A 12,615-nucleotide genomic window follows, 5' to 3' on the forward strand; every position below is an offset into this window, starting at 1 on the left:
AAAATGCTTTACAGGTTGCATTGTTCACATCCTCACACCCTTTACAGCTGAGGAAATGACTTTGAGGCTCCCACTGTATGTCATGCGGAGATTCTTTCCTCTGTGGTTTTCTGTAACTCAAAGCAGCCTACCGTAAGTAGACTGTATCTGTGCGAAAAGACTGGAAAGGGAATGGCTTCTTTTCCAGATCAAAATTTGCCTCTCTATACTGCTTTTTTTTACCTCTGAAAAGAAAGTTATAGAGCAGCTTTGGGGACTCAAGTATTTCTTCTTCCTACAGGCATCTGGTTAGCCCAGGCATCCCCAAACTTGGCCCTCCAGATGTTTTGTGACTACAACTCCCATCACCCCTAGCTAACAGGACCAGTGGTCAGGGATCATGGAAATTGTAGTCACAAAACAGCTGGGGGGGGCAAGTTCGGGGATGCCTGGGTTAGCCACTGTGAGAGGCGGTTTGTTGACTAGTTGGGTCATTGGGTGATCCAGCAGAGGGCCCAACACTTTCTGAGGCAGACTTCCTGTGCTGTAACCTTTTCAAGTGAGGGGGCAAAGCGGGCACAGGCATATAAAATGGCCTACCTGTGAAAGGCAGTTTCACTGAATATATTCTCCTTGGTGAGACTTTCTGTCCCTGAGAGTTGAATTAATTCCTTTACAACTTCGAACTTTCCATTGTAGCAAGCACTAAGGAGAAAAAGTGTCAGCTTAGTGTTTTTAAATAGTATGGGAAGATGAACCACAACGGAGGCCGAGCAGAACAGCCCTGCAGTGCTCATTACTCACAGGTGCAAAGGTGTGTCTCCATAAATATTAACCACATGGGGCTGGACTTCAAAATTACTTTGGAGCAAGAACTTGACGATATCATGGTGCCCAAATCGAGAGCAGAAATGTAGGGGAGCGTGGTCTTCATTGTCTTGAGCATTCACTGTCATTGAATCAGAAAGAGAGAGAGAGAGAGAGAGAAATTAGCAGGTCATCTTCAAGAAAGCTTTCCTCACAGAGCACAGATGTGGCAGATAGCTCTTGAACTACCAATTGGACCCCCGTGAGAATGAACCTGCTCAATCCACACCACATAATTCCAGCAGCAGAAGATGCCTCCATAGCAAAGAGTTCTAAGTCGGCCCAGAAAAGTGAACCAAAAGTGAACTCTGCAGAGGAAGGCAAAATGCCCACAACGTAAACATACTCAAATCAAGATTAGGATCAGCTTGTGAATCTAATGTGGAGGGACATTTCCTTCAAACCCAAAAAAGAGCATACTCTGAGAACTTTAAGCAACACAATCCTCTTTGGAGGATCATGAAACTGGAGCAGAGGAAAGAGTTACACACACACTCTATTTCCTCAGTAAAATGAAAACATTATTGGTTGACTCAGAGGCCTCCATGTTGTACACATGGACATATCACAGTTGTGGCAGGGGAAAATGAAATTGGGAAACTGGAACAGGCAGTTACTCAATGCTTTGCTCCTTATCCAAATTGAGGCAGTTATCAATTGCTACATTTGTTCTTTAAAATAATAATCAAGAAACCTGCCACAACATCTAGTTTGGCCAAGGCAAACACTCTAGCCACTGCAGCACCCTGACCCTCAAATATTTTGACTGACTGATAAAGGATTTGTACTCTGAAGCTGCTCCTTGATGCCATTTTCTTGTAATTGCTTAGATTGTAATCAGTTATTGCTGCAGCAATATTTATTGAATATCATGGTGAGGTTTTTCAGTCAAGGAAAATAAGAAAGCATTGTTGAATTAACAACCTTTTCAAAGAAACCTTGCTGCCTGCATATTAACAGTGCGGAGCAAAAATGATGATCCAAAAGGCAGGAATTAAAAGGAAACAAGCACCTGGGTTATTACAAAATGAATGAGAAAGCAAAGCTATTCGATATTAAAGAGCAATGTTCTGTGGCATGGAAAATCCAGACCTACTTTGAAATACATTAATGCTGTTACTGCAGATCAACAGTAAAACAAAAGTACCAAGAGCAATTTCAAATACTTATTTGAATCATGGGGCGTGGTGTGGGGGAGGGATGAACATGAGGACAGAAGGAAGCATATAAAAACAAGAAGTGAAAAAGATTCACCATCTCTGTAGATGTTGGTGGGGAATCTTCATTGGGAAACATTCTTCTCCACTGCATTCTATCCCACAGCTCCTGAAAGCCTTTCAGGAGAGTGACCCCCTGTGTGGGACCCAGGTGACTGTTGGATGAGGGGTGAATTGACAAAATCAGGCAGAGGCATCTTGTGTGAGCAGAGTTATGCAAGGCCTTGTGCTCTTGGTACTCGAGATCTCAGTCAGAAGCTGTAATTGCTGCACAGATTAACCTCACTGGCTACTGTATTCAGCCCAGGGGCTACATTCTCTCATGGACAAATGTATGCAGTCCACATTCCAAAAGTGGGCGGGGAGGGGGCAGAGAAAAAAGGTGGGAAGATCAATAGACGTGATACTTAAAGGTAAAGAGACCCCTGACCATTAGGTCCAGTCGTGACCGACTCTGGGGTTGCGGCGCTCATCTCGCTTTATTGGCCGAGGGAGCCGGTGTACAGCTTCCGGGTCATGTGGCCAGCATGACTAAGCCGCTTCCGGCGAACCAGAGCAGTGCATGGAAATGCCGTTTACCTTCCCGCCAGAGCGGTACCTATTTATCTACTTGCACTTTGACATGCTTTCGAACTGCTACGTGGGCAGGAGCTGGGACTGAGCAATGGGAGCTCACCCCGTTGCGGGGATTCGAACCGCCGACCTTCTGATCAGCAAGTCCTAGGCTCTGTGGTTTAACCCACAGTGTCACCCGCGTGATACTTACCTTTCTACAGTAGGTGAAATTTCAACCTCAGAAAAGTTATACAGTTCTACACACACAAACACAAACACACACTTGCATCCAGGCAAGCCAGAGACATTATCCCAGTTCAAATGACACCTTCCAGCCATGCAAAAGAACTCAAGGAGGGTGTGGAGCAGAGATTGTGAGGGATGTGGCCTGAGCAGAGTCCCAAGGGCTGGCTAGAGGGGCTCAGAGGACCGAGGCTCCCCCACTTTACCCTAGCCTTCAGCAGTTGACAGCTCACGAGGCAACTCCCCCAAATAGAAACAAGTGAGAAGTCTAATTTCGTGATCAAATGTCACATTCAAAATGTTATGAAACTGGGAATTTCAAATAGTCACAACTCTTTGCTTCAGTGCCAATGAAAACTGCCCATGAATCCCTTTTTGACTGAAGGCAAAAAGGTGTCTAGCTCTCAGTAGAATACAATCCCAGAACTGTCTATCTTTCTCTCTTGCGTACAATTCTCCATGAAAGGCATATTGACATGTGATGGAACGGTCTAACCAGTAATAATATGGATGCATTACTTATTAGCATCAGTGTGAGCTCATCACAGCATATATCCTGCATGTACTCCATCATTTATAGAAGGAGATACTTCAAAAATGTTTTAGAGAGAATTTTAAAGCAGTGCATTGGCATAGCTCTTGCATCTTGATACCCGTAAAACCAGTTGCCTTAGTTACCAGGAGTAAAAAGTGTAGAAGGCAAAAGGAACAGAAAGAGTGAGGGGCGAGGGAATGAATATAGTTAAAATGCTTCTTAAAAACAGCTAATCCTACCAAAGGTTCGGTTCAAATAACAAGGCCTCAAAGAAGTGTTACTTCCAAGTATTTTTTTAAAAATAAAAAATCCATCTATGCCAATAATCTGGCAATAAGTGTGCATCAAAGGATTTGGAGTGCTGCCCACAGTTCTTTGCTGGATTCACGCATTATTTCAGTTGGCAGCCAATGTCCCAGGTGCACTTTTGAAAACCTCCGGTCTTTGACATATTTGCTTATATGAAAGATGAAGCAGGTGAGCAAAAAAAATATGCAATTCATAACAGATTTCCATTTTAGCAGCATATTCTGCATAATATTCCTAGTGTAAAAGTCATCAGGAGGAAATCAGGCAAGGGACATGGGACAGGGTGCATAATATTTCTTGCTGCTGTGCCTACCTGTTTGCATAAGGAAAATCTTAGCTGAGAGCCGTTTGTATGGCTGAGGAAAAGCAAACGATGGGCTGGATGTGAATGGCATAATAAATGAATGCATATAGCCTGGATGGCAATCAGGTTAAAAAAGACTTGGTGAGAACAGCTCTGATGGGTATAATACGATCTTATACTGGGAGGCAATAGGAAGTGGTAATGGATGTTGCTCATTGTTGTTGTTGTTTAGTCAATTAGTCGTGTCCGAATCTTCATGACCCCATGGACCAGAGCACGCCAGGCACTCCTGTCTTCCACTGCCTCCTGGAGTTTGGTCAAATTAATGTTGGTCGCTTCTGTAACACTGTCCAACCATCTCGTCCTCTGTTGTCCCCTTCTCCTTGTGCCCTCAATCTTACCCAACATCAGAGTTTTTTCCAGAGTCTTCTCTTCTCATGAGGTGGCCAAAGTATTGGTGCCTCAGCTTCAGGATCTGTCCTTCCTGTGAGCACTCAGGGTTGATTTCCTTCAGAATGGATAGGTTTGATCTTTTTGCAGTCCATGGGACTCTCAAGAGTCTCCTCCAGCACCACAATTCAAAATCATCAATTCTCCAGCGATCATCCTTCTTTGTGGTCCAGCTCTCACTTCCATACATCACTACTGGGAAAACCATAGCTTCAGCTATACATATCTTTGTCGACAAGGTAATGTCTCTGCTTTTTGAGATGCTGTCTAGATTTATCATAGCTTCTCTCCCAAGAAGCAGGCATCTTCTTGGGTAAACCACCAATAGGGGGTGCCCTATGACTTACATCAAATAGGGGCACCCTGAGGGGGGTCTCCATAGGGGCTGTGACATGGTCCTAGCCAATGGCCAGGCTTCAGACAGGATTCACACCTTGGATCCCTTTAACAGGATACCCTTACTGAGGAGGGGCAGGCGAAGACTACAACCTCCCCTTCATACAAAGGCTTACCCAATGCCTAACCACCATACTGTCACTGTGTTTGAAGCAGATGCACACTACACCTAATGATGTACAGGAACAAACCTTGGGGCCATACATTGATATTCCCCCACCCATTACCTGTAGATCACAAGTGATCCGTATGCACAATCTGCCAGCCCTAAAAATGGGTGGATGAGGGATTGGAGGAGTGGGGGACATATCTGATATATGCCATACAGGGTTTACAGAGAAGGTGGGTTGGGAGGGGGGCCTCAAATGAGCTCAAGGCTCATTCTGAAACACACATTTTCTCAGTAAAATGTGAGACGGCTTATAAAAACATTGGAAGCATTCCCAAAGATCCTCTTCTCCAGCTCTGTAACTCACACCAGTTCTTGTGGATAGCCCCAGGGTGAGAGGGAGAATGTAGCAGGTAAAGACTGTTTGACTCACTTGCTCTTTGTCTCTGACACTGATATGAGACCTAATATGACCCTGAGCATGGAACTACTTCGGGCAAGCAATGTCCGAATTGAAGTCTGTGACATGCCCAAGGAAACACAGAAAGAAAGAAAGAAAAAAGAGGATAAGAATCTTTCAAGAAATATTCCAATTTACTATTGGACTCCCCACACAGTAAAGATTTTAAACATGAAACAGTGCTGGCAGCATCTGACCTTAACTTGAGAGAGTTCCTATTGTGTATGAATAAGACAGCCTGCTGTTGTATAATGGATTTTACAAAATCCAGTATTGAGCTAAACAGTGACATTATAGTGCACTCCACTTACAACATGTGGGGTTACAAGAGACAGCTGGTTTTGGCAAATAAGAGCAGTCAAATGTGTCATAGATGGAAATGAATAAGGTGACTGTTCCTTCTGACCATCACAGGAAAACTAAATTTGCACCACCATGTCAGATATGAGACGTTTGCTGCACATATTTTTAAAATAATTAAGACTTCTGGATTTTTGTTCTGATTTCTTTTATAGCCCTCCACCCATAAATTAATGAGATTGAATGGATTTATAAGTGAACATATTGTGCAAATGACACATGCTGGAAATAAACTGATCTCTGCCCATATGCGGTATTATTTTTGAAAAGAGAATTTTTTAGCCCCAGGGAGCGGGGTTCAGTCATTCCCCATCTGGAGAATTAGTCTGGCCATTTAATATCCATATCTGAGCATCCAAATCTTACCCACAGAGCCTCTGCAAGTGAAGAACCACCTGACGTCTATATGTCTGTGGTTTACTAATAAACACAACTGTACTTGGTCTAACTGCTGCAGATGGGTTTGGAAAATGCAGTTGAATAGTGACTTCACACACCCAGATGCTTTGCATTGACGTTGACATGCAAAGGAATGGATGCTATAAATGATTCAGTGTGCAGAGGCAGTTGACTAGGCCTACATTTCTAGCACACAAGAACTTTTGTTTGTCACTCTGTATTGTCACTCTGTGGGGAGTAAAATACATTTCCCAGAATACTTTGGGGAAATACATTTCCCAGAATACTTTGGGGAAATACATTTCCCAGAATACTTTGGGGAAAGTCATGTGTTTTGAATGTATGGTATGTATACACAGCCATAGAGTAGAGGTTGCAGACCTGCCCTTATCACAGAGCAATGTTCCCCCAAAGAACACCCTCCACATTGGGGGACAGAATCCATCCATGGCAGAAATAAACCTTTGAGCCACTGTTGAAAGAAGCAGGTTTTTCCCCCTCTTCATAACTTGCAAGACCTTGCAGTGACAAAGAAGCTTGTGACAGTCTCCTTCTTGACTCCATTTCAAGTGGAAGAAAGAAGGGAAAACCTTGACACTACCTTTCATTGTGCAAATGTTTAGCCACATTTGACAGCATTTTGACCTTTTTGTTCTGCCTCAACAGCCACCAGTCCTCTCCCTTGGCTTCCGTGACCTGAAGTCTGGCTCTAAATGGCTGACCAGTCAAAACATGCTATACCGGATAGGTCAAAAGTACAGAGAGGCAACATGTGGTTGCATTTCAGAGGACGCTTTCAAAACAGCTTGAGCTAATTGTAAATAATGAATTTTTTTTTTCCTTCTTTAATGCTTGCAACTCTATCCTCAGTTGCCATGGAGATTTGAAGTTTCAAAATGTGCCACTTTGAGGCTAAGACATTTTCGGCTTCCAGGTTCTCTGCTGCTCTCTCCCTTTCCCAAGAAGATACAGATTTTAAAATAAATCATCTGTAGCGGTGTCCTGATTTCCTCTTCTTTAAGAATAAATTAACTTGCTGATAACAAGTCCTTTTCTGCTTTGTATGGTAGGTGCACATACCACTTCTTTTCCCCAGCCCCCAGTATTATAATTAGATTGGTTCGGTGCACACACATCAAGCTGTAAATATCAAGGGCTCTCGGTGGGGAAAAAGAGAGAGAATTACTTACAAATCTGAGTCATGCTGCTTCTACACTTTTTTATGAGGGAGTAGGAGGTATGTAACACTGTCATGACTCACAGAGAATATGTTAAATTTACACTGGCAGGCACTGTTGAGTAGAGTGTGTTGTGTGTTTGTGTAGACCAATTTCCATTGCACTCTGACACTAGCAGGGTGATTACCTGTGGAAACAACCAATGTGAGGAATGAGGCCAATGCTTCTAGGCTATGTATGAAAAAACAGATAAAATGTCCGTCCCCTCCCAAAAAAGTAAGTGTCATATGGACCAATGCATTTTGTATTGGTCCAGAATTTACTAAGCAAGAGGGGGGATGGAGCTGCAGGCTGGTCATCTCAGGAGTGGCCAAAATCGTTAGTGGGCAAGGTGGTTGACAGCAGAGTTGCCTCCCCCCCCCCCCAGCACAATCCCTATGCCTTCAAACTGCTTCAGTGACAGGCAGGCAATCGATAAGTCAAAGTTTACCATCACTACACCCCCTTTCTAGGGAACGTTACATTGGATGAATGTTGACCAGGTATACGGCTGTTAATGGCACAACACCCCTTCTGATAGGAGAACAGTAGACATAGGAATCTGCCCCAAAGTATTCTGTTCCCTTAAATCATTCTACTAGTTATTTCGTGTTGCCTGGAATTACCTCCCAGACCACCTGTTGAGTGGCACCTGTGTTTCTTGCTTCAAATCTTTCATCAAAAGTGGGACTTCCAAGGGAGGAACATGGCGGACTGAACACTTTTTTGTTGGCAGGTTGCCGATGGAGATAATTGTGTGGTGATTGATGGTAGCCAAGCATAAATCTTGCTTACTGAATTCACTCTGGCGATAAGAGTGAACAGGGGATTAACCTCCAGTGCTCTGAAAAAGCACCAGAAGACTGAGAAGTTTTCAGCTCCTGGGAACTCGGGTGGGGGGGGGGTAACTGAATTATGAGCGGAGGAATCAACATCTTGCCAAAAAGCCAAGTAAGAGAGCTGGCGGGCATGAAGTCTGCAAAAGCCTCTGTCTCTTAATTCTCTGAGACAGTTGTAATTTGTGACTGAGAGGTTTCTCTGTCTGCTGGTAGAAATTCACATCTGGTGTGCAAGCTACTTTCTGGCTTTAAGAAGAGTTGATCGTTAAAAGGCTGAAGGCAGAACAATAAGCATGCTCTAGTTGTTTGAGCCAAGGAAGTTTTAAATGATCAAGAGAGTTCAGAGTGCTAAGAATTTTCATTTTCTTTATTTTTAATTATCTGTTTTCTTGGTGAAAGTGTTGCCTTCAAATCAAAAGTAATTTTCCCACATCATACTTCCTCCATGGGAACGGAATGTGTTTTGAGAAGAGCTAATGCTATGAATGTCTAAAGGTGGAGATGGGAGATATGATGAAACTGAATTGTTAATAAGATCAAGAACATTTGGTATGGAAAATATGTCATTGGACATTCCACTGACTGTTGATACCCTTCAGGAAATGAGGGAGAAAGGAAGAGAGAATATAAACCAAGAGGTTTGAGAGGTCAGAAACCCTGAAGTTCACAAACTGGTTTGAAATAACAATTTAAATTATGGGCTGGCAGGTAAGGTGGGAGAGGAAAGGGTCATGCCACTGACCAACAGAGAGATGGGTGAGGTAGTAGAGAAGTCTACAGGGGTGAACCAGCAGAAGGACCAGATTGGTTCTACCAATGCACCTGTGAAGTGCTGACTCCCCAGCTCTCTTCCTTTCCTGTCCAGTAAGCAGCAATGATGCTTTGCCAAAAGACCAGGTGTGCCATGATACCCCCACTCACTGGCTCCTGCTGGTTGCAGGACTCTAAAACAGAACCTCAATGTTATGTTTCTGACAACTTACCATCAGCCTTGGTGCCCTCCTCTAACAGAAGTTTTGCAATGTTGAGAAATCCTTTCGCTGAAGCCAAATGAAGGGGCCTGTCTCCAACTTCTCCACTGACGTTCACATCAGCACCAAATTTCAGCAGGAGTCGGGTTACCTATCAACATGCAATTAAAATTGTAAGCAATGTTAGTGTTTTTCATGAAATCACAGGACAATATATATAGGCTGTATACCTGAACTTTTGAGAATTGTGATTTGTGTAACATCCAGAACATGTTATATTTATCCATCATCATGAGAATAAGGCCTGTATTTATAATTAAATTGTATGTTGATAGAATACTTGCTTTACAGCATCAGTTGCAGTTCTGTTTCAGAAATGCTGCAGATGGTAAGAGGATGGAAACAGCTACAAGCCTATTAATTTAACTGACCCAAGTAACAAAATAAAGTAAAATGCCCATGAATTAGATACGTCCAGGCTATAGGCCTCCTCCCCCCTCAAAAGCTGAAACCCTTATCACAAAAGCACCATATGCATTTTAGCATAATTTTTACAAAACTGTGACTATTTGTTGAAAAGCAACATACCAAAATAAACCAGCTTTTCAGCCTTTCACATGGAGGGATAAGAGGATGAATACACACACACACACACACACACACACACACACACACACTTGTACATACCATTACTGAATGCATTATTATAATATTTTCACCTATCTGTTTCATTGGACACACTCTCCAAATCATTTTTGGAAACCATTCTCCACCTTCATCTAAGTAGTATAATGAAATGGCAAATATATCCCACCTGGGGTCAGCATCTTCCGGCTTAGACTAAAACTCAGACCTCAACAGGAATCTGTCTCCACCTAACCCTTATTTTGGTACATAGGGGAGCACAGGCAGTCAAGCAGCCATCCCAGGAAATTAAGCCAAGGGCCACATGCTGTCTTCGGATGAGATAATCTAAACAGTCCACTGAGGCAACAGTATTTTAAGAACCACAAAAGGAACAGAATGCAACTTCAGGGGAGCACCTCAAAATTCATTGCTTTGCCTCAAAAGATTTGGGGGTCATGAACCCTTGCTTGTCTGGAGCACTTAGGACAATATCCAAGAGTTGGGCCCCAGGATCCCCTAATAACACTGCAAAAAAACAAAAAAAACAACAACTCTGAGGAAGTCTTCAGTACATGCATACATAAACCCAAACCAGCACTGATATAATGTGTTGCCTCCAGTATTAATTCTACTCAGCAGACTCACTGAAATCAATAGATATGACTGACTTAGGTTGATCAATTACAACGGGTTTTCTCTGAGTACAACTTAGTTTGATGTCAACCAAAGGTACTGTTAAACCTGGTAACATTCTGCAATGGTTTAGCATGTCTTTTTCAAAACATAAACGGACTCATATAACTCTCCTTTGCACAAGTGATATGTATTTGATGCAAACCAGTGTTGCAGCTGTGTGGAAAATGAGCTTTATCACTTCAGCATATGTTGTTCCGATCACTGGTATGCTGATAATGAGCTGGGGGGGGGATCTCTCTCTGGAAGATGTGAGAATAGCAAAGTGAGGGTGAGTTCATACATGTTCACCATTTGATGAACATAACATGAAATGATGGTGGATGAAGCAGCCATTACAGATTAAATTCTATGGACAGACTGCTTGTTTCATTTTATAGCATCCCAAACACAATGTTTCCTGTGACAGCTTTCAAGTATCAGTTGTGAGTTGAATTGTGTGTTATCAAATTCTGCACACTCATGGGTAATCTAAACCTGGCTTGAGACTACTGGCAACTGATATGTAGCCTGTTCACACATTCATATATATCCCTTGTCCTCTCTCTCTCTCTCCCCCATTGTTTGATTACTCAAAACCTGATGACTTGCAGTTGAATCAGTGAACAGTCTCCATTGAAAAGAGCTTTTTTAAAAAGCTGACATTGCGTGACGCAAAGGCTCTGTATTTGATCATTCCTTTGAATTGCTTCATTCGCATAGGCCATCACCATGTGTGAATGTGTGAACTACTTCGCTATTTCTATAGCTTTTATGCATGTGTGGACAAAGCCTGAGCTTGCTTCTGTCTCTCCTCACCATGTAGCAGGGCGTCTTATACATTGCACATAAAGTTCTCCATCTGAGACCACACATTGCCAGCTTTTCCATACCTGTTCATGACCATAGTGTGCTGCAATATGTAAAGGGGAGAAAAAAACTGCATCTTGCACGTTGACGTATGCCCCATGTTGCAGAAGAATATCAACAGCCTAGAAGGGAGGAGGGAAATGAAATATCCCTATTAGAAGTGTGGCAACAAAGTCACTTTGTACAAACTTGCTCTGCCGTGTTACAGCTACATTTCAAATACATTGCAATGGGACGTTGAGTGAATGTTGCATGTCAACTGCGTTGCCCCAGAAATGCATCTGGAAGTATATTTCCTGACAAAAGAACTAAATTGTGAAAGCAGGATCTCTGAATTGATTGACAAAGGATAGGTACAAACCTCCCCCCCCCACTTCAAAGTTCAAGCACAAACAGGAGCAAACACATTCTTGTAACAAGTACATAATATATATTTTAATTAAAAGTGCACACAGCTAATTTGCAAAACACAATTCCTTCCAAACACAAAAGCTTCTCTATGTTTTGGAAGATGAGGAGCCTTCCATTTAAATAAATCATACAAGGACGTTTCTTTCCAACATAACACTCATATTCAGTGAGAAGGTCGATTGTTCAATCAAAACAGCTCTAAACTATGCATCATTTGCTTGCTAAGCAATGATCAAAATTGAAGTGTCAATGAGACTGCTCTGAAATATTTATTAAAAAAATGAATGTACTACTTTCTTTGAAAGCCGAAGAGCTTTTTATATCCACCAAGTGCTAATGCCAAAAGCAGTACTCCTATACAATTGTCAAATCAACTGGGAGTGTTCAGTGGATTGTATATAGAACATTGAAAGCTTGGGCTGCAGAAACTTATGAAATTCTACAGCCAAAGCAGGTGGCTGATCCAATGGCACTAATTCATTATATTCGATCATCTCAAGGTGCTTTATTAAATGCTACCCCCCCATTAGCAAAGATTTTTCCAAAAAACTATATTTCTCTAATTCACCATCTTCAGAGGTTATCAGCTCCTACCTTAGACTGCTCTTCCAATCTTAAAATAAATTTAAATAACTCTAAAGAATAGTGATAGATGGCATGACCTAGCTCAGGGTGGTCCAAGGCGCAGATTGTGGGCTGTATGCAGCCCTCAAGGCCTTTTTCTGGGCGGCCCTTGCTGAGTACCAAAGCTGCAGGGAACTAACACCATGAAAACCTTGCCCTGGTTTGCTTGCAACCACTGAAGGCTGCCCATCCCAACTGTGG

General features: G+C 42.6%; 1 protein-coding gene across 2 annotated transcripts in view; it reads right to left on the minus strand.

Moving 5' to 3' along the window:
• Positions 1-12,615, minus strand: part of LOC310765661 (serine/threonine-protein kinase TNNI3K) — a 162,000-nt gene that overhangs the window by 118,559 nt on the left and 30,826 nt on the right. For both annotated transcript variants that reach the window (XM_083620943.1, XM_083620942.1), the window contains 4 exons: positions 11,403-11,501; positions 9,223-9,361; positions 784-928; positions 580-684 (listed from right to left, as the gene is read on the minus strand). In XM_083620943.1, the coding sequence (XP_083477069.1) occupies positions 580-684; positions 784-928; positions 9,223-9,361; positions 11,403-11,501 (488 nt within the window). The remainder of the gene's footprint in view (positions 1-579; positions 685-783; positions 929-9,222; positions 9,362-11,402; positions 11,502-12,615) is intronic.

This window comes from Podarcis filfolensis (genome assembly GCF_964270895.1).
Source record: "Podarcis filfolensis genome assembly, chromosome: 6".
Taxonomy (NCBI): Eukaryota; Metazoa; Chordata; class Lepidosauria; order Squamata; family Lacertidae; genus Podarcis; species Podarcis filfolensis.